Source organism: Somniosus microcephalus, chromosome 3, assembly GCF_052327205.1.
Source record: "Somniosus microcephalus isolate GS21.2 chromosome 3, FLI_Smic_1.0, whole genome shotgun sequence".
Taxonomy (NCBI): domain Eukaryota; kingdom Metazoa; phylum Chordata; class Chondrichthyes; order Squaliformes; family Somniosidae; genus Somniosus; species Somniosus microcephalus.
This window is the reverse complement of record NC_140989.1, coordinates 381,471,910-381,494,719: the sequence shown is the minus strand read 5'-3', so window position 1 is coordinate 381,494,719 and position 22,810 is coordinate 381,471,910. Positions and strand designations below refer to the sequence as shown.

At 50.0% G+C, this 22,810-nt stretch overlaps 1 protein-coding gene across 1 annotated transcript; it reads right to left on the bottom strand.

Moving 5' to 3' along the window:
- Positions 1 to 1,024: 1,024 nt before the first annotated feature.
- On the bottom strand, positions 1,025 to 22,778 carry LOC147122468 (netrin-G1-like). The gene is made up of 4 exons (XM_085977057.1): positions 22,772 to 22,778; positions 10,891 to 10,917; positions 3,621 to 3,755; positions 1,025 to 1,732 (listed from the first exon to the last, which is right to left on the bottom strand). Exons 1-4 carry the CDS (start codon positions 22,776 to 22,778, stop codon positions 1,503 to 1,505), a joined length of 399 nt encoding a protein of 132 aa, XP_085833183.1. The 3' UTR covers positions 1,025 to 1,502.
- Between the last annotated feature and the right edge of the window lie 32 nt (positions 22,779 to 22,810).

The window sequence follows — 22,810 nt, the reverse complement described above, 5'->3', positions numbered from 1 at the left end:
TTTGCCGGATCTCAGGACACTTTCCCGAGCCGCAAACTTCGATTCTTTGATGCAGCAAATTGCAGTTACGGAGAAATCTGTGCACAGCAAAATCACACAAAGAAAATGTTGTGATTGGCCCATCGCCGGGAGTCCCACAGTGACAGATATATTCACCAACACAAACCGCTCTTCATACAACAACCACATCGCACCTTGTGGGATTGCAAGAAAATCACTTCATCTTAATACAAAAGATCAATAAACACACTAACGCTCCGATCGCTGCTCAGGACCATTCCCATAGGGGGCTGATGTGGCCCCCGTGGAGAGACCAGGATAGGAACCGGATTTCAGAAGGAGGGGGTCGGGGGAAGCGATTACACAAAAACCCAGCGACCAGGATCACACAGCATCACTCACTGAAGCCCAGGCTGTAGGTCGCTCGAAGCCCCCCCTCATATTCCCTCAGGTCACGATGTACCGACAGAGAGGCCTGGTCCCCACTCAGCAACCCCTCGCAGAGAGGGAGAGAGAGGGAGGGAGAGAGAGGGAGAGGGAGAGAGGGAGGGAGAGGGAGAGAGGGAGGGAGAGAGGGAGAGAGAGAGAGGGAGGGAGGGGGAGGGAGAGAGGGAAGGAGGAGAGAGGGAGAGAGAGAGAGGGAGGGAGGGAGAGAGGGAAGTGTTGCACTGTTGGAGGGGCAGTACTGAGGGAGTGCTGCACTGTCGGAGGGGCAGTACTGAGGGAGTGCTGCACTGTCGGAGGGGCAGTACTGAGGGAGCACTGCACTGTTGGAGGGGCAGTACTGAGGGAGTGCTGCACTGTCGGAGGGGCAGTACTGAGGGAATGCTGCACTGTTGGAGGGGCAGTACTGAGGGAGTGCTGAACTGTCGGAGGGGCAGTACTGAGGGAGTGCTGCACTGTCGGAGGGGCAGTACTGAGGGAGTGCTGCACTGTCGGAGGTGCCGTCTTTCGGATGAGACGTTAAACCGAGGCCCCGTCTCCGCTCTCGGGGATGTAAAAGATCCCAGGACACTATTTGGAAGAAGAGCAGGGGAGTTCTCCCCGGAGTCCTGGACAATATTTATTCCTCCACCAACATCAGTAAAACAGATTGTCTGCTGATTCTCACATTGCTGTTTGCTGTAAAGTTCTTCATTGTCTGTGAAGCGCTTTGGGACGTCCTGAGGGGGTGAAAGGCTCTGTAGAAATCCAAGTCCTTTCTTTCTTTCTTTGTCCCAAAGCTGGACATGGGCCGAGCGGCTGGCGATTGCAGAATGAATATTAGCAGCTGCCTCGGGCCCGCGGGGAGTCAGAGAGTCCAGTCCCCACTGACTGCCCATTCCTTCCGGGCTCTCAGATCCAGTCGGGCTGGGTGGGTGGCTGGGCTCCGGCCTCGGCTCCAGTTTGCCTTTCCCGGGGGGTCGGGGGAGGGGAGCGTGTTCTAACGGCGACGCAGTAAAGGCTGGATTCTCCTGTGCTCTTCGCACCTTCCCGTGAGCGGCCATGGTGCTGGAAGCGGGTCAGAATGGCGGGCAGCCGTTAGCGGAGGTTAGCAGCGCAGTCAGCGACAGCAGCAGCCGGTGTAAGGTGGGCTCCCGTGGGGATTGGGAGATGCACCCTCCCGCTTCCTCCCCGCACTGGCCTTTCTCACACAGGAGCCCGGTGTAGGGAGCGAGGCACCGACACCTCCCATTGCCCTCACACACTCCTCCGTTCTGACACCGTGTCAGCAAGTTATCGCACACGCCCGCTGCAAGAGGCCAGAGAAAAGAAAGATCAGCTCATTGACCATCTCCCCACCTACAGATTGGTTCAACTCTCGCCGCTCCCAGGCTCTCACTGTCACAACAACATTTTATTAGAGAAACATCTCGAAACCCAGAATATAATAAAGAATAGTCAGCCCGGATTGTAAAAGGGAACACGAAGAGGTGAGGAAAGAAGTGAAGAAACAATTAGGAAAGAGGAACTCCAAATTTTCACAGAATATCAAAAGCAACAGTAAAGTATTCTCCAGACACATAAATAACAAAATGAAAATCAGGATCGGGAGGTGGGAGATAGAACAAGTCCAGGGAACTGTAGACCAATTAGCTTATCGTTGGTGGTGGGAAAGATTCTTACTCAAAGATGTAATAGAAAAACATCTAGAATCTGAAAATATAATAAAGATTAGTCAGCACGGATTCCAAAAGGGAAGGTCATGCTTGACCAGGCCTATTGAATTCTTTTACGAAGTAACAGAAAGGGTAGACAAGGGTAATGTAGTAGATGTAATATATTTGGATTTTCAAAAGGCCGTGGATAAAGTATCGTGTAGTAGAGTCTTGACTAAGGTCAGAGCATGCGGAGTCCGGGGAGAAGTAGCAGAATGGATAGCAAGCTGGCTACAAAACAAAAAACAGAGAATTAAAGGTAATTACTCAGACTGGCAAAAGCTGGGAAGTGGTGTTCCAGAAGGATCGGTGCTGGGACCACTGTTGTTCACTATTTACAGAAACGATTTGGACTCGGGAATCGGAAGTATATTTTTAGAGTTTGTGGATGACACCAGATTGTGGGGGTGTAGTTAATACAGAGAATGACTGCGACAAAATCCAGGAAAACATGAATAAACTCGTAGAATGGACGAGTAAATGGCCAATGAATTTCAATATCGATCAGAGTGCTGTAGATTCTATTTAACAACAACTTGCATTTATATAGCACCTTTAACACAGTAAAACATCCCAAGGTGCTTCACAGGAGCGTAAATAAGAGAAAAGTTGGTGCAGAGCCACATAAGGAGCCAATGTAGCTCAGCGAGCACAGGGGGGATGTGTGAATGGGAATAAATTAATGATTAAATACCTAAGGTGAGACTGAGGATTAAAGTCTGTGTCCAATTATTGTGGCCAATTCTGGGCACCACACTTTAGGAAGGATGTCAAGGCCTTGGAGAGGGTGCAGAGGAGATTTACTAGAATGGTACCAGGGATGAGGGACTTCAGTTATGTGGAGAGACTGGAGAAGCTGGGATTGTTCTCCTTAGAGCAGAGAAGGTTAAGGGGAGATTTGATAGAAGTGTTTAAAATCATGACGAGTTTTGATCGAGTAAATAAGGAGAAACTGTTTCCAGTGGCAGGAGGGTCGGTAACCAGAGGACACAGAGTGAAGGGAATTGGCAAAAGAACCAGAGGGGAGATGAGGAGAATGTTTTTACAGCGAGTTGTTGTGATCTGGAATGCGCTGCCTGAAAGGGCGGCGGTAGCAGATTCAATAGGAATTTCAAAAGGGAATTGGAGAAATCCTTGAAAAGGGAAACAAGGAAAGATTTACAGGGCTGTGGGGAAAGAGCAGGGAGTGGGACTAATTGGAGAGCTCTTTCAAAGAGCCGGCACAGGCACGATGGGCCGAATGGCCTCCTCCTGTGCTGTGTGATTCTATGAAACGTCCCTCACTGAACTCCAGACCTCCCTTTGCGAGGAGCTGTGCCACTAATTGTGTGGCGGGTGATGGGAGGGTCCAGGAGGGTTCACTCACTAAAAGCCTCTGTGATTCCCCCCACGGTATCTCTGCTATCGGATACTCTGCTGACCCTGACACACAGAAGCCGGGGCGGAGTGAGGGGAGGGGCTGGTGCTGGAACGGTTACTTACCTCGACAGCCCCTGTGCCAGTAATATCCGGGCAGGCACTTGTCACACTTGGGCCCTGTTGCCCCCTCCTTACAGTCACAATATCCCGTGTCATTACAGCGATGGTGGAGCGAGCCATCAGGGTGACACTTACAGTCTGCAGAAACAAGACAACACACACACTGCACACGGCTGTTCCCCATAAAACACATCGACACAACCTCAGCCACAGGTATGAGTGCGAGCCGGGACAAGGGAGGGTCAGACTCTGGGGGTGAAACAAGTCTCCAACACTTTACAAACAGCTTCAATCCCCCACACACTGACTGCACACGGCCCGTGTTCCACTCCCTGGGGCCACGGCACAGAATTAACACAGGTTAACAAGGCCCGAAAAAGCAAACCAAGCACTGGGTTCATCACTAGAGGGTAGAATTCACAAGCACAGAAGTGATGTTAAACTTGTATCGAACCTTGGTTAGACCGCACTTGGAGCACTCTGCACAGTTCTGGTCTCCATATTATAAAAAGGATATAGTGGCACTGGAGAAGGTGCAAAATAAGATTCACACGGATGATCCCAGAACTGCGAGGTTATAACTATCAGGAAAGACTGAACAGGCTGGGGCTCTTTTCTCCAGAAAAGAGAAGATTGAGGGGGGACCTGATCGAGGTCTTTAAGATTATGAAGGGGTTTGATCGGGTAGACGTAGAGAAGATGTTTCTATTTGTGGGGAGTCGAAAACTAGGGGTGATAAATATAAGATCGTCGCTAATAAATCCCATCGGTAATTCAGGAGAACCTTCTTTACCCAGAGAGTGGTGAGAATGTGGAACTCGCTCCCACAGGGAGTGGTTGAGGAGAATAGCACAGATGTATTGAAGGGGAAGCTGGATAAACACATGAGGGAGAAGGGAATAGAAGGATATGGTGATAGGGTGAGATGAGGAAGGACGGGAGGAGGCTCGAGTGGAGCAGAAACACCAGCACGGACCAGTTGGGCTAAAAGCTCGTGGACAGGTACAAAAACTAATGAGAAAGGCTGATGGAATGTTGGCCTTTCTCTCGGGGGCTGGAACACAAAGGGGAGGAAGTTATGTTCCAGCTGCACAGAGCTCTGGATAGACTGCATCTGGACACTGCGTTCAGTTCAGGGCCCCGACCCTCAGGAAGGATAGACTGGCCTTGGAGGGGGAGTGGCCCAGATTCACCAGACTGACACCGGGGCTAAAAGGGTTAAATTCTGAGGCCAGGCTGCACAGACTGAGCTTGTATTCCCCTGAGTTAAAGGGTGATCTAATCGAGGTGTTTAAGATGATTAAAGGAGTTGATCGGGTCGACAGAGAAACTATTTCCTCTGGTGGGGGGAGTCCAGAACAAGGGGGCAGAACCTTAAAATTAGAGCCAGGCCATTCAGGGGTGATGTCAGGAAGCACTTCTTCACACAAAGGGCAGTGGGAATCTGGAACTCTCTCCCTCAGAGAGCTGTTGAGGCTGGGGGTCAATTGGAAATTTCAGAACTGAGATTGATGGATTTTTGCTGGGTAAGGGCATTAAGGGTTACGGAACCGAGGCGGGTTGATTGAGTTACGATACAGATCAGCCCTGATCGAACTGGATGGTGGAACCAGCTCGCAGGGCTGAATGGCCTCCTCCTGTTTCTATGTTCCTATGAATGGCCTGTTTCTGTGCTGTACATTCTGTGTAATTCTGTGTGTGGAGAATGGGAGGAGATGAGGAAATGGAGAGAGGATTGTTGTTGGACACTGGGGGGAGGGGCAACATTGAGCAGAGGCGAGCGACGCTGCTACGAGTCGGGATGGTCGTTTACCGAGAGTACAAACAACATACAAATTCCTGGAAAACAATGGAGACGGAGGGAACGGTTATATCATCAAAACACAGGGCTTTCGATTCACCGCAACAAAGCAAGGGCCAGGCCTCATCACTAGGGAAAGGTTGGACCAGGCCTCATCGCTAGGGAAAGGTTGGACCAGGCCCCATCGCTAGGGAAAGGCTGGACCAAGCCTCGTCGCTAGGGAAAGACTGGACCAGGCCTCATCGCTAGGGAAAGGCTGGACCAGGCCCCATCGCTAGGGAAAGGCTGGACCAAGCCTCGTCGCTAGGGAAAGACTGGACCAGGCCTCATCGCTAGGGAAAGGCTGGACCAAGCCTCATCGCTAGGGAAAGGCTGGACTAGACCTCATCGCTAGGGAAAGGCTGGACCAGGCCCCATCGCTAGGGAAAGGCTGGACCAAGCCTCATCGCTAGGGAAAGACTGGACCAGGCCTCATCGCTAGGGAAAGGCTGGACCAGGCCTCATCGCTAGGGAAAGACTGGACCAGGCCTCATCGCTAGGGAAAGGCTGGACCAGGCCTCATCGCTAGGGAAAGGCTGGACCAGGCCTCATCGCTAGGGAAAGACTGGACCAGGCCTCATCGCTAGGGAAAGGCTGGACCAGGCCTCATCACTAGGGAAAGGTTGGACGAGGCCTCATCACTAGGGAAAGACTGGACCAGGCCTCATCACTAGGGAAAGGTTGGACGAGGCCTCATCACTAGGGAAAGACTGGACCAGGCCTCATCACTAGGGAAAGGTTGGACGAGGCCTCATCACTAGGGAAAGGCTGGACCAGGCCTCATCGCTAGGGAAAGGTTTGGTTGGGGCTTGGTCGCTAGGGAAAGGCTGGACCAGGCCTCATCGCTAGGGAAAGGTTCGGTTGGGGCCTAGTCGCTGGGGAAAGGGGAGCTGATTTCCGACACCCTTTTGCTCAGCCCTATCGAAGGTATTTTCTTTGTTGCTTTATCTTGTTTCGGGCTGAAAGCAGAATGGTGAAGGAAGGAGGCGAGAGCGGAGATTGTAACAGGAACTGACCGAGGCAAACGTTGTGGTGGTCCAGCTGTGCTGAAGGGTTTCGGTGGAAGCCCAGCCGGCATAACTGGCAGTGTCGCCCTCTAGTGTTGTGCTTACAGCTCACGCAAATGGCGGTGGAGAGCAGCTCGAGGTAACTGCACCGGTTCGAGTGGCCAAAGCATTCGCAGTCTTGCAAGGAAAAGACAGAGAGTGTAGACGGCACGTAGACAGGACGTAGACGGGTCGCAGACTGCGAGAGGGTCACATGCTGGAGGAATGAGAGGTGGGGAGGAAATGGCTGGAATGGGAGGGAGGGAACACTGAGGCTTTTAGCAGTGAGGGGAGAACATCAGACTCCCGGCTAGTTACAGTTTGCATTGAATCAGGCAGATGGCAATGGATGGTCCCAATCCCGGGTTTATAGAGTCCTGTGCCGGGTTTTATACAGTGCTGCCAAGTTAGGGGCCTTTCAGCCGTGGCTCAGTGGGCAGCACTCTCGCCTCGGAGTCAGAAGGTCGTGGGTTCAAGTCCCACTCCAGAGACTCGAGCCCATAATCCAGACCAACACTAATGCAGTACTGAGGGAGTGCTGCACTGTCGGAGGGGCAGTACTGAGGGAGCGCTGCACTGTCGGAGGGGCAGTACTGAGTGTGCTGCCTTCCTTTAGGAATTTATGTTAGTTTCAAGTTAATTCAGGGGTTTAATTAATTTGGGTCGATTCCCATTGTGTGCCGCCACCTAGTGGATATTTGGTACCTAGCAAGTGCAGTAAAGCGCAGTAAAGTGCAGTAAAATAAAATTGCTGTATATCACAAGACCTGCAGCTCGACACATGGTCTTGCAGTTATTTTCTTGTTACGCTTTGGCCTTGGACACTATTTGTCTGTAAGTACTTGAGAATGTTATAGATGATTAGTGAACACTATATTTTGCAGAAAATGTTTAGTTTGTAACCTTTCTCTGTAAGCAAACCTGCATAGCTAGCCGTGACTTGCTCGCTCTCTGTCTAGCTGGTTAACTTGTAGCTGTATTTTGATGCACTATGTACAGGGCTAATTTAAAGTGAATGTAAGAGAATGCCTTTCAGTTTGCTAAATGTATATTCACAGTGAGCTGTGTTTCCACGTGTTTTGGTAAGTTACATGCCAAATGTACTGTGTTGCTCAGGCTTACCTAAGTTTGTGTATGATTATCAGTTATGTGCTTGTGTACGAATGTGTGCTTCCACTTCTGCATTGTATTTCAGTTTCACAATAAGAATCTTTCAGTAAAGTTTACAAGAAAAGTCAAGCCTTGTGATTTTTATGGGAAGATATCAAGTTGTTAGCTACCTGTCTAGCTCTGCATAGGAACGCGCTGCAAGGGCAGAAAACTGAGGGAGCGCTGCACTGTCGGAGGGGCAGTACTGAGGGAGCGCTGCACTGTCGGAGAGGCAGTACTGAGGGAGTGCTGCACTGTCGGAGGGGCAGTACTGAGGGAGCGCTGCACTGTCGGAGAGGCAGTACTGAGGGAGTGCTGCACTGTCGGAGGGGCAGTACTGAGGGAGCGCTGCACTGTCGGAGGGGCAGTACTGAGGGAGTGCGACACTGTCGGAGGGGCAGTACTGAGGGAGCGTTGCACTGTCGGAGGGGCAGTACTGAGGGAGCGCTGCACTGTCGGAGGGGCAGTACTGAGGGAGTGGAAGTTCTTATGGCTGGAGGAGTGAAGAGATCTCGGAGGGTCTTATGGCTGGAGGAGGTTACAGAGACAGGGAGGGGCGAGACCATGGGGGGATTTGAACGTGAGGATGAGAATTATAAATTGGAGGTGTTGCTGGACCGGGAGCCAATCAGTCGCTTCTCCGGGTCTACTCACTGCCTGTGTTGTAGCTCGAAGCGGATCGATCACTAATTAGCGGGAATCTGGTCCGCGGAGCCGATGATTTAATGGGGTGAGGCCGGTGACAGGCTGTTATTATGGGATTTCGGTGCATTCGAGTAGGTTTAGGGTTTGAAAGGCAAACTGTGTAATGCAGGATGTGACTGAGTCTCCCTGTTATTATTCAGCGTGACTCAATCCAGCAACAACACGCTCAGTAATTCAGCACAAAATGGAGATTCATCGCCAGACATTAGAACTAGTTTATCTTTAGTTAACTTTGTGTCGGTGTGGAAGGTTTGAGTGTCTGTTTCTTCCTGTAGGTTCTGGCTGTCCCTGGGCAGGAAAGGGGCAGGTTTGGGGTCAAAGTGTAACGTTTCACAAAAGCCCAAAGTGCCCCAGTCCCCCAGTCCCGGTCAGTGTGGAGAGTTACGGTAACTCCCGGTCAGTGTGGGGAGTTACGGTCACTCCCGTTCAGTGTGGGGAGTTACGGTCACTCCCGTTCAGTGTGGGGAGTTACGGTCACTCCCGGTCAGTGTGGGGAGTTACGGTCACTCCCGGTCAGTGTGGGGAGTTACGGTCACTCCCGGTCAGTGTGGGGAGTTACGGTCACTCCCGGTCAGTGTGGGAAGTTGCGGTCACTCCCGGTCAGTGTGGGGAGTTACGGTCACTCCCGGTCAGTGTGGGGAGTTACGGTCACTCCCGGTCAGTGTGGGGAGTTGCGGTCACTCCCGGTCAGTGTGGGGAGTTGCGGTCACTCCCGGTCAGTGTGGGGAGTTACGGTCACTCCCGGTCAGTGTGGGGAGTTACGGTCACTCCCGGTATTGGGCTGGTTTGGGGGTTTAATGTGACGGATGGTTTGGAATGACATGGACAGCATGCGAAGGGTAAAATAAACGGGAACGAGTTGATGCAAAATCCGGGAACAAAGGGGAACAGATTGAGGCCGAGACACTCACCCAGCTCCCATTCCTGTATCTGGGATAACGGGATTACAACAGGTCCCCATTGATCTCGGTCTCAGCAACCAAACAGCTTTCTACAAATATTCCCTCCACTTCCCACTGAATGTTCTCACTGAGGCAGAGTTAAGAAGCACTTTCCTCTCAGCTAAGATGTGCATCGTAAATATTACAACTTCCCTGCTTCGTATCTGCTGCACCGCTCGAGGAGATTATACTTTACTCCATAGATACAGGAACAAGCAGACTCCTGGTCCCAGCCCCCGCTCACACTCAGCCCCCGCTCACACTCAGCCCCTGCTCACACTCAGCCCCTGCTCACACTCAGACCCTGCTCACACTCAGCCCCCGCTCACACTCAGACCCTGCTCACACTCAGCCCCTGCTCACACTCAGACCCTGCTCACACTCAGCCCCCGCTCACACTCAGACCCTGCTCACACCCACACATGTTCACACTCAGACCCTGCTCACACTCAGACCCTGCTCACACTCAGCCCCTGCTCACACTCAGCCCATTCACACTCAGACCCTGTTCGCACTGAGCCCCTATTCACACCTACACCTGCTCACACTCAGCCCCTGTTCGCACCTACACCTGTTCACAACTACACCTGCTCACACTCAGACCCTGCTCACACCTACACCTGTTCACGCTCAGCCCCTGCTCACACCTACAACTTTTCACACTCAGCCCGTTCACACCTACACCTGTTCACACTCAGCCCTTGTTCACACTCAACCCCTGCTCACACTTACACGTGTTCACACTCAGCCCCTGTTCACACCTACACCTGTTCACACACAGCCTCTGTTCAGAACTACACCTGTTCACACTCAGCCCCTGTTCACACCCAGCCCCTGCTTACACCTACAGCTGCTCACACCTACAGCTGCTCACACTCAGCCCCTGTTCACACCTACACCTGCTCACACTCAGCCCCTGTTCACACTCAGCCCCTGTTCACACTCAGCCCCTGTTCACACCTACACCTGTTCACACACAGCCTCTGTTCAGAACTACACCTGTTCACACTCAGCCCCTGTTCACACCCAGCCCCTGCTCACACTCAGCCCCTGCTCACACTCAGCCCCGCTCACACCTACAGCTGCTCACACTCAGCCCCTGTTCACACCTACACCTGCTCACACTCAGCCCCTGTTCACACCTACACCTGCTCACACTCACCCTGCTCACACTCAGCCCCTGTTCACACTCAGCCCCTGCTCACACTCAGCCCCTGTTCACACCTACACCTGTTCACACTCAGCCCCTGTTCACACTCAGCCCCTGCTCACACCTACACCTGCTCACACTCAGACCCTGCTCACACCTACACCTGTTCACACTCAGCCCCTGTTCACGCCTACACCTGCTCACACTCACCCTGTTCACACTCAGACCCTGTTCACACTCAGCCTCTGTTCACACTCAGCTCCTGTTCACACTCAGCCCCTGTTCACACCTACACCTGCTCACACTCAGACCCTGCTCACACCTACACCTGTTCCTCGGTCAGTGAGAGATGAGGGGGGTTTGAGGGGAAGGGTTTGTTCCAGATACTGAAATGGGCTCTGGGTCAGCAGGTCACAGGTCAGAGAGCGTAGGTCCTACTTACGGCCACTCGCGACGGTGTCAGGGAGGCCTGGAGAGGGAAACAGAAACAAAGAGAGTTAGAGAGACGTCTGATTAACAATCTGTCTCCATAAACACACTAATCCAACCCATCACATGGAGTGTTGATGAGATGGACCTCACTCAAACTCAGGAACAATGAAGTGATGGGGATTGGCGGGCTGCGTCCTCTGAGCGCTCACACCAGCCCTGGGTCACACCAGCTAGAGATGCTAAAGAGCTGACGGAAGGTGAGCCTGAGGTTAGTCCGTGGCTCCGTTCCCACTCCGTGTGATTAGTGTGTAAGTCCGCAGGGTTAATAGGTAAGGGTGTCAGTCATCACACAGACCCCTCGCTCACTGCCCAGTCCTGTCACTGTCTGTATATTGATCTCGGGACATTCCACACACAGCAATGGCCACAGATGTCCCCTCACAACCTTCACTTCCTGGTCTGCTTCAGATATTGATTACACAGAGGCTTATTCTCCTTTCACCCTCCCCAGCTGTTCCCCAGATGTTCATCCAGTCATTAACATTCCATTCTCACATCAGTCTACACCTCACTGCTGGCTCTGTATCTGTGTGTGTGTCCGGAGAGAGATTTCAGCAAAAATCTCCCATGGGCTATTATAACCTCACCCTCTACATAATGCCAGCGATTCCAGCTCGCTCACTGACTCCCACATCACATTGATAGAGGCGCTCAAAATCAGGAGGGGTTTGATTGAGTAAATAAGGAGCAACTGTTTCCAGTGGCAGGAGGGTCGGTAACCAGAGGACACAGAGTGAAGGGAATTGGCAAAAGAACCAGAGGGAGATGAGGAGAATGTTTTTACAGCGAGTTGTTGGGATCTGGAATGTGCTGCCTGAAAGGGCGGTGGAAGCAGATTCAATAGTAACTTTCAAAAGGGAATTGGAGAAATACTTGAAGGAAATATTTGCAGGGCTCTGGGGAAAGAACAGGGAGTGGGACTAATTGGAGAGCTTGTCTCTCTCTCTCTTTATTTCCTTCTCTTACTTTCTGTCTCTCTCCTACCCTCTATCTCCCTGTTTTTTCTCACTTTCTGTTTCTTGTTTCTTTACCTTCTCTTTCACTCTTTCCTTATCTTTCTTTCTCTGTTTCTCTTTTTCACTCTCCCCCTCACTTTCCCTCTCTCCCTCTGCCCTCAGTCCTCCCTCTATCTCTCCCTCGCTCTCTCCCCCTCACTCTCCCTCCCACCCTCTATCTCTCCCCTTCCCTCTCTCTCCCCTCCCTCTCACACACCCCCCTCTCTATCTCTCCCCTCTCTCTCCCACTCCCCTCCCTCCCTCTCTCTCCCCTCCCCCTCCCTCTCACCCTCTCTCTCTCCCCCTCCCTCTCCCCCTCCCTCTCCCCCTCCCTCTCCCCCTCCCTCTCCCCCTCCCTCTCACGCTCCCTCTCACGCTCCCTCTCACCCTCTCTCTCCCTCTCTCTCCCCCTCCCTCTCTCCCTCCCTCTCCCCCTCCCCTCCCTCTCTCTCCCCCACCCCTCCCTCTCTCTCCCCCACCCCTCCCCCTATCTCCCTCTTCCCCTCACCCTCTCTCTCTCACCCCCCTCTCCCCCCCTCTCTCTCTCCCCCTCTCTCTCTCTCCCCCCTCTCTCTCTCCCCCTCTCTCTCTCTCCCTCCCTCTCTCTCTTTCTCTCCCTCCCCCCTCTCTCTCTCTCTCTCTCTCTCTCTCCCTCTCAATTCAATTCAAATCGCTTTATTGGCATGATAAGGTACATCTTATGTTGCCAAAGCATCGAAAAACATTCATGGCTGTACACAAAAATACAGATCTATCCATACAGTGTATAAACAGATATATCCCTGAGTGTATAAATATACATTCATATAATTTGTATATACTCTTTTCTTATATTTAGTGGTTGTCCCTCTGTTTATGGCAAGCTGTAACATAGTGTGCCGCTAAGGTTACACAATTTCTCTCTTCCCCTAGTAGGTATGGGAGTTTTTGGTCGTCATTCAAATTTCTGAATTCCGGGCATATTTTTGTGAATTTTGGGTAGAAATTCTCCCTTATGCCCTGATATTTTCCACAACCTGTGAGGAAGTGCATCTCTGTCTCCACCACTCCCACACTGCACTGAGAGCATATCCTGTCCTCTCTTGGTAGCCGGGTCTGCCTGTGTCTACCTTTTTCGATCGCCAGGCTATGTTCACTAAGTCTGTACATTATCAAGGTTTTTCTCAGTTTGCTATCCTTTACCATGGTCAGGTAATCAGCCATGTTGTATTGTCTGTTTAGGGCCAAGTAGCAATTGAGTTTGCTTTGGGTTTTTGTTGTTTCTGCCCAATATGACAGATATTTTTCCTTTTGCTTAGCGACGATTGTGTTGGGTCGAATTCTTTGTGTTACGCTGTCACTGTCCTGGGGCTGGTTCTTGTTAGTAGTGTTAGTAGTTATTTCACTGAGTCCCAGGACTAGTTGACTGAGGGTATTCTTCTTTATGGTCCTCTCTTGGCATTTCAGGGCTTCATAATGATAACATTGGGGGTTGCTCATTTCTAGGTGTTTCCAAAATTTAAGAAGTCACACAACACCAGGTTATAGTCCAACAGCTTTATTTGAAATCACAAGCTTTCGGAGCGCTGCTCCTTCTTCAGGTGAAGTGGAGAAATGCATAAAGACACAGCTTATATAGTCAGAGAATCATGTCAGATGTTTACAGGTAACCTTTCCAACTGCCATTTATCACACCTCGGCAGAGAGATAATCACAGCAGTCAAAGGTGTGAATGGTGTCCAAACAGGTCAGTCAGGGAAAAATTACATCAAAGAACAATGAGGTGGGGTCACAAGGGGTCAAATATTGCAGATGCTGGGGTCTGTATGAAAAACAAAAAAACAGACAAAAAACATTTTTTTGGCTGGAAATCACAGCAGGTCCGGCCGCATCTGTGCAGAGAGAACAAGCCAATGTCGACTCGAGTCTGGATGACCCTGCATCAGGTGGGGTTACATGTAGCGTGACATGAACCCAAGATCTCGGTTGAGGCCGTCCTCATGGGTGCGGAACTTGGCTATCAGTTTCTGCTCGACGATTTTGCGTTGTCGTGTGTCTCGAAGGCCACCTTGGAGACTGCTTACCCGAAGATCGGAGGCTGAATGTCCTTGACTGCTGAAGTGTTCCCCGACTGGGAGGGAACACTCCTGCCTGGTGATTGTTGCGCGGTGTCCGTTCATCCGTTGTCGCAGTGTCTGCATGGTCTCGCCAATGTACCATGCTCCGGGGCATCCTTTCCTGCAACGTATGAGGTAGACAACGTTGGCCGAGTCACATGAGTATGTACAATGTACCTGGTGGGTGGTGTCCTCACGTGTGATGATGGTATCTGTGTTGATGATCTGGCATGTCTTGCAGAGGTTGCTGTGGCAGGGTTGTGTGGTGTCGTGGTCGCTGTTCTCCTGAAGGCTGGGTAATTTGCTGCGAATGATGGTCTGTTTGAGGTTAGGCGGCTGTTTGAAAGCGAGTAGTGGAGGCGTGGGGATGGCCTTAGCGAGGTGTTCGTCGTCATCGATGACATGTTGAAGGCTGCGAAGAACATGGCGTAGTTTCTCCGCTCCGGGGAAGTACTGGACGACGAAGGGTACTCTGTTGGTTGTATACCGACAACTGGACAACCAGGAACACTACAGACAGTTACCCGCAGATCCGACCAAAGAACACACCCGCCAACTCAACAGACTGATCAAAACCTTCGATCCAGACCTTCAAAGCATCCTACATGCTCTCATCCCACGTACTCCCCGCGTGGGAGACTTCTACTGCCTCCCAAAGATACACAAAGCCAACACACCTGGACGTCCAGTTGTCGGTATACTTCTTTGCAATAGTCCGTTCTGTTCTGTATGACGATGGCACCTCCTTGTCTGCTGGTTTGATGACGATGACAATGTCTTCACCTTCGACAACCAGTTCTTTACCCAAACACATGGAACAGCCATGGGGACCAAATTCGCACCCCAATACACAAACATCTTCATGCACAAGTTCGAGCAAGACTTCTTCGCTGCACAGGATCTCCAACCAACGCTATACACCAGATACATCGACGACATTTTCTTCCTATGGACCCACGGCGAAGAATCACTGAAAAGACTACACGATAACATCAACAAGTTCCATCCCACCATCAAACTCACCATGGACTACTCCTCAGAATCAGTCTCATTCCTGGACACACGAATCTCCATCAAAGACGGACACCTCAGCACTTCACTCTACCGCAAGCCCACGGACAACCTCACGATGCTTCACTTCTCCAGCTTCCACCCTAACCACGTTAAAGAAGCCATCCCCTATGGACAAGCCCTGCGAATACACAGGATCTGCTCAGATGAGGAGGAACGCGATGGACACCTACAGACGCTGAAAGATGCCCTTGTAAGAACAGGATATGACGCTCGACTCATCGATCGACAGTTCCGACGGGCCACAGCGAAAAATCGCATAGACCTCCTCAGAAGACAAACACGGGACACAACCAACAGAGTACCCTTCGTCGTCCAGTACTTCCCCGGAGTGGAGAAACCACGCCATGTTCTTCGCAGCCTTCAACATGTCATCGATGACGACGAACACCTCGCTAAGGCCATCCCCACGCCTCCACTACTCGCTTTCAAACAGCCGCCTAACCTCAAACAGACCATCATTCGCAGCAAATTACCCAGCCTTCAGGAGAACAGCGACCACGACACCACACAACCCTGCCACAGCAACCTCTGCAAGACATGCCAGATCATCAACACAGATACCATCATCACACGTGAGGACACCACCCACCAGGTACATGGTACATGCTCATGTGACTCGGCCAACTTTGTCTACCTCATACGTTGCAGGAAAGGATGCCCTGGAGCATGGTACATCGGCGAGACCATGCAGACACTGCGACAACGGATGAACGGACACCGCACAACAATCACCAGGCAGGAGTGTTCCCTCCCAGTCGGGGAACACTTCAGCAGTCAAGGACATTCAGCCTCCGATCTTCGGGTAAACATTCTCCAAGGTGGCCTTCGAGACACAGGACAACGCAAAATCGTCGAGCAGAAACTGATAGCCAAGTTCCGCACCCATGAGGACGGCCTCAACCGAGATCTTGGGTTCATGTCACGCTACATGTAACCCCACCTGATGCAGGGTCATCCAGACTCGAGTCAACATTGGCTTGTTCTCTCTACACAGATGCGGCCGAACCTGCTGTGATTTCCAGCCAAAAAAATGTTTTTTGTCTTTTTTTGTTTTTCATACAGACCCCAGCATCTGCAATATTTGACCCCTTGTGACCCCACCTCATTGTTCTTTGATGTAATTTTTCCGACTGACCTGTTTGGACACCATTCACACCTTTGACTGCTGTGATTATCTCTCTGCCGAGGTGTGATAAATGGCAGTTGGAAAGGTTACCTGTAAACATCTGACATGATTCTCTGACTATATAAGCTGTGTCTTTATGCATTTCTCCACTTCACCTGAAGAAGGAGCAGCGCTCCGAAAGCTTGTGATTTCAAATAAAGCTGTTGGACTATAACCTGGTGTTGTGTGACTTCTTACATTTGTCCACCCCAGTCCAACTCCGGCATCTCCACACCATGGCTACTATTTCCAAAATTTGATGGCTCTTTTTTGGATAGTGATTATTAATGGATATTGGCCTAGTTCTGCCCTGCATGCATTGTTTACGGTTTTCCTTTGAGTCCGGAGGATGCTTTTACAGAATTCTGCATGTAGGATCTCAATTGGGTGTTTGTCCCATTTTGCAAATTCTTGTTGTGTTAGCGGTCCCCACACCTCACTGCCATAGATTGCAATTGGTTCAATTACTGATTTAAAAATTTTGAGCCAAATGCTAATTGGGATTTCTATTTGGATTGATTTTTTAATGGCATAGAAAGCCCTTCTTGCTTTCTCTTTCAGTTCATTCACAGCCAGATGAAAATTTCCCGTAGAACTGATTTTTAGGCCCAAGTATGTGTAGTTAGTGGTTTGTTCAATTTTGTTTGTTCCTAGTGTGAAATTTATTTTGGGTCCCTGATGTCTGGATCTTTGCTGGAACACAAGGATTTTGGTTTTTTGGGGATTTATTGTCAGGGCCCAGGTCTGGCAGAACGACTCCAGCAGATCCAGGTTCTGCTGTAGACCCTCCTTAGTTGGTGACAGCAGAACCAGATCATCTGCATAGAGGAGGAATTTAACCTTGGATTCATATAGGGTGAGGCCAGGTGCTGTAGATTGTTCAAGTAGTTTTGCCAATTCATTTATGTAAATATTAAAGAGTGTCGGTGAGATGGGCGAGCCCTGTGTCACCCCCCGCCCCTGTGGGAAGTATTTTGTTTGTTTGTTTCCAATTTTAACTGCACATTTGTTGTTTGTATACATTGATTTAATTACATCATATGTTTTTCCCCTACCCCGCTTTCGATAAGTTTCAGGAATAAACCGTCGTGCCAGATGGAGTCGAAAGCCTTCTGGAAATCTATAAAGCATGCGTAGATTTTGCTTTTGTTTTGATGAACGTGTTTGTCAATTAGGGTCTGTAGGGTGAAGATACGATCTGATGTTCTATAGTTTGGCAGGAATCTAATTTGGCTTTTACTCAAGACATTGTGCTCCTCAAGGAAGTTTATAAGTCTTTTGTTTATGATACTACAGAATACCTTCCCCAGGTTACTGTTTACACAGATGCCTCGATAGTTATTTGGGTCGACTTTGTCCCCACTTTTGTATGTGGGCGTTATGAGTCCTTTGTTCCAGATATCAGGGAAGTAACCGACACTCAGAACCAAGTTGAAGAGTTTTAGGATAGCCAGTTTCATTTTATCATCTGTGTGTTTAATCATCTCGCTTAGTATGCCGTCTGCACCGCAAGCTTTTCCTGGTCGCAGGTCTTTGAGTTTTTCAAATAGTTCTTTTTCTGTTATTATGGAGTCTAGCAGGTTTTGGTTATCTTTTATGGCCATTTCGAGCTTTTCCAGTTTTTTGCATATTTGGTGTTGCTCTGGCCTTAGTGTGTTTTTCTGGTATAATTTTTCAAAGTGGTTTTCCCATGTGTCTCCATTTTGAATGGCCAATTCGTCGTGTTGTTTTTTGTGTAATGTATTCCATTTGTCCCAGAAACAGTTGGAATCAATGGATTCCTCAATGGAGCTGTGTATTCTTAATATACTGCTCTTTTTTGGTTCTGAGTGTGTTTCTGTATTGTGTTAGTGTCTGACAATAAGTAAGGCGTAATTCCTCATTTTCTGGATGTCTGTGTTTTTGGTTTGATATTTTTCTAAGTTTTTTCCTCATGTTATGGCAATCTGGGTCGAACCATTTTTCATAGTTTTTTGTTTTGGGTTTGTTCTTGCGAGCTTTCAAGTTTGACCTTGTTGCCAAATTATCAAAAATATTGTTTAGGTTATTCACTGCCTGGTTTACGCCTTCTTTATTGTGAGTGTATATGTTATCCAGAAAGGTGTCCAAGAGAGTTTGAGTTGATTCATGGCTAATTGCTTTATGGTATTTTTCCGTGCTGTTTTTGGCCCATCTGTACGATTTTTTGGTGTTGTACAGTTTACTGGGTTGTGTTTCTGTGTTGGTTGTTTCTGTCTTGTTAAGATACATAGTAATTTGACTGTGGTCTGACAGTGTTGTTTGTGGTTTGACTGTGAATGCTCTGAAAGACGATGGGTCCAAATCCGTAATCATATAGTCTACGGTGCTACAGCCAAGAGGTGAGCAATAGGTCGATCTTCCTAGGAGGTCTCCCATGAACCTACCATTGACAATGTACAGACCCAGGCTTCGACAGAGCTGCAGTAGCTGTTTTCCGTTGGTATTTGTCTGCTTGTCGCAGTTATGCCTGTATGGATGGGAAGGGATATCGAAGTGGTTATTCCCAAATATGTAATTGTTTCCCTGATTATTGGTGAAGTCGGGTTCTTTGCCAGTTCTTGAATTGAGGTCACCACAGATCAACACGTTCCCCTGGGCCTGAAATTGGATAATCTCCCTCTCAATGTTGGGGAAGGTGACCTCTTTAAAGTACGGGGATTCCATTGGGGGGATATAGAGTGCGCAAATGAAAACATCTTGGGTGTTAGAGATAATCCCCCTCTCAATTTTGAGCCACATGTGGTTTTCGCCCTTTTTTATAAATTTGATGCAATTCTTAAGCTCTGTTTTAAACCAAATCAGTATGCCTCCAGAGTCTCTGCCTTGGGTTACTCCTGGCAATTTATTGGAGGGGACCACCAGCTCTGTGTACCCTTGGGGACGGCCAGTGTGTCGTCCTTCTCTATACCAAGTTTCCTGTAAAATGATAATATCCAGATCTTTAGTTTCATCTATGAACTCTGGGGTCATACTCTTCACTTCGAGCACCGAAGAGCATAGACCTTGGATATTCCAGGTCGAAATATATAAGGATTTCAGGTTAAGTTTGGTCTTTTACTATGATAGGTTAAAGAATGATACGTGTTTGTCGTGTTTAAATGGGGGAAAAAAAGATCATCTCAATTGTCTATAAATGCTAATACTACTTGGTTACAATTCTTTCTAGTAATTAGTCCTTGATTTTTTTTTTTCATTTTCTGATCCATAGATGCTGCTGCACGTCTGCTTAGTGTCTCTTAATGGATTGTCTCTGTCTGAGGTATTGCGTACGCCCTGTGCATCTCTCCCTCTGTCTGGCTGGGGGCAGTCCTGTTCCCCTGTGGGACAGGGGTGGTGCAGGTCTGATATTGTTGTTGTGCATGGGGATCCTCTCTGGTCCTGGTTGGTGTGGTGGTGGTCTCTGTAGTAGTCCTGGTATGTACCCCGCTGATCTCTGGTGGTCGGGGGGGGGGGTCCTCCTGGAGTCTGGGTATGGACCCGGTTTAAAGCGATGTCCTTCAGGGCTTTAGCAAAGATCGGTATTCGTTTCCTGTGGATGTGGACGCGGTCGTGAAGACATTCCTCATCGAGGGTGGGGTGTTGGTCCAGGTGCACGTTGTGTTTTAATTCACAGTCTCTTGCTATGCTGGCATTTATCTCATGAATTGTGTTGTTGTTAAAGTCTGTTCTCGGCAATATTGTGGAAACAGTGATTCTAGTGTTTGGGAATGTACTGCTTGCCTTCTCAATCACTGCTCTGAGCGATGTTGCTACCCCTTCCTGCTGGGCCTTTAGGTCATTTGCGCCAGTGTGTATTATTATGTGTTGGGGGAGCCTAATCGGGTTTTGGTCAGCCATTCCAGGGCTCTGTCTGTTGTTGGGCACCGGATCTTTTTTACTATATGTCTAGGGAAGAGCTTTTTCTCCCATAGAAATTTCCCATTTGAGTCTATGAGTATTACGATGTCAGCCTTGTTGGTGTTTACTGTCTGGTGGCTTTCGCCTGGACTCATAGGGTGTGTGTTGGACTGGGGTGGTCGTGTCTGGTGTGTGCGCTCCTCTTGTGAGCGGCTCGCTTGTGGTTCCACAGTGGTGGGGGAAGACTGAGCTTCAGTGTGCTGGTCGGTCTGTGTGGCACCCCTTGTATTGTGTGTTTGCTGCTGTTGTTCAGTGTGGGAGTGCAGCTGTTCAGTCGGGCTCTGTATTGTCTTATCTCTAGCCTCTGGCTGCTGGTCTAATGGTGCTATCTCTCCTCTATGGCTCTCTTTGTTTTCCTGCAGCTCTTTCACCTGATTCCCCAGTAGATTCAGCTCTCTCCTGTATTTCTCTCTCTCTTGCTTTTGTTCATGTTTCAGTTTAAGGACCGCCTCTCTAAGTTTAACCAGCTTTGTCTCCACCTGGTTAAATTTATCCTTTAGTTGTATCAGGCTGTGTGATCCCAGGGTATGTGTCCGGTCGGCGCTGGAGGGCTCACTCACTTCTTGGCTAGGCTGCTCTTCTCTTGGTGAGCTGGAAGTGGTAGGGGGAGTATGTGTGGCTTCCTCCCTGGTAGTTATGCTGGGGTTAGTCAACTGTACCATGTGGCTGTGGGGCCCTGGGGTGAGTGTCTGGTTAGAACTGTGTGGCTCGTTCACCTCCTGACCAGGCTGATTTGCTCCTGCTGAGTTGTCAATGGTGGGGGGAGTGCGAGTCGCTTTTCCCCTGTTAGCCACTCTGGGGCTGTTCCTTCCCCTCTCCGTTATTTCTTTCAGTGTCTTGAAGGCCGTTTCAAAGTTGTCGAGGTTGCCTTGCACTAATATTGTTCCGTTATCGTACATGTTGACAGTCGTGGTTGAACTGTCCGGGTCCCCTGGTTTCTTAATTTTCAGTTTGGACCCATTAGCGGTTCTTTCCTGCTTAACCCTGGTATAGTGTGATTTTATTGCTGTAATCCAAGCCGCTGATTGACCTGAGTAAAAAATGAGATTACACTTTTTCCCAGTGCTGTACCAGTCAGCAAAAAGAGTTTCTGGTTTTTCTCTCAGCTGCTTCTGCTTGATCGATTTTTTAGCATTTCTTTTGGTGTTGGGGGGAATCTGGAAGAGTTTGCTCTCAGTGTGCCTCGGGAGCTGCTGTGGCTCCTCCGATTCGCTCATTATTGGTAGTGTAGAGGTAGAAAGTATTGTTGACTTTAGAATAAGCTTTTCTGGGGCCCCGGGTTTGGTGTTTCCCTCTCCCGGCTCGCGAACTTTCCCAGGCCCCGTATTCACTGTCCTGGTCTGCGTCTGGGAGTTGCCGTTTCCCGGTGTCTCCCGGCTGCTCCCCTCCCCCTCAGGGGTCTCTGAGCCTCTGTCTTGGCCCGGCTCCTCGGGCCTTTCCCTGGCTTCAGGCTCCTTCCCCAGGACCCGTACTCACTGTCTGCGTCTGGGAGCCGCTGCCTCACGGTGCATTCGGGCTGCTCCCCTCCCCCTCAGAGGTCTCCAGGCCTCTGTCTCGGCCCGGCTCCTCGGGCCTTTCCCTGGCTTCTGGCTTAGTGTTCCAGCCGCCGCTCGGGCTCCTCCTTGGTGCCTCGTTCTCCCGGTTTTTCCCCGGTTTATTCCTTTCCTTCTTCTGTCCCTTTGCTTTGTTTCGTTTTGTCTTTGTTTCTTTCTGCTGTTTCCTCGGATATTTTTTTTTTCTCTGTCGGCTCTTGTCTTTGGCGGTCTTTTTGGCGGTCTTTTTCTTACTTAATCTAAACTAACCTAAACTTAAACTAAACTAACTCAAATTAAATTTAACTTTTAAACCTTTTAAAACTTGAAATGAAACTTTTTTTCCCCACTTTAAACATTAAAACACTAAAAATTCAGCAGCCCATCTTCAGCGTGTGTGTATTCACTCTGTCTGCTCCACCATCTCTCTCTCTCCCCCTCTCTCCCCCCCTCCCTCTCTCTCTCTCTCTCTCTCTCTCCCCCCTCTCTCTCTCTCCCTCTCCTCCCCCCCTCCCTCTCTCTCTCTCTCTCCCTCTCTCTCTCTCCCCCCCTCTCTCTCTCTCTCTCTCTCCCCCCTCTCTCTCTCTCTCTCTCTCTCTCCCCCCCTCTCCCCCCCCCTCTCTCTCTCTCTCTCCCCCCTCTCCCTCTCTCCCCCTCTCTCTCTCTCCCCCTCTCTCTCTCTCCCCCCCCTCTCCCCCCCCTCTCTCCTCTCTCTCTCTCTCTCTCCCCCCTCTCTCTCTCTCTCTCTCCCTCTCTCTCTCTCTCCCCCCCTCTCCCCCCCCCTCTCTCTCTCTCTCTCCCCCCCTCTCCCCCCTCTCTCTCTCTCTCTCCCCCCTCTCTCTCTCTCTCCCCTCTCCCTCTCTCTCTCCCCCCTCTCCCTCCCCCCCGCTCTCTCTCTCTCTCTCTCCCCCTCTCTCTCTCCCCCCCCTCTCTCTCCCCCTCCCTCTCTCCTCTCTCTCTCTCAGTGGGCTGTGGGCTCGGACTCTGTTCCTCTTCCCTGGGTCTGGACAATCTCCCGCTGGGATCTCTTCCCACATTAACACAATCACACCATCCATTGGGTTGTATTTTGGAGTCGATGCGTTGCGGG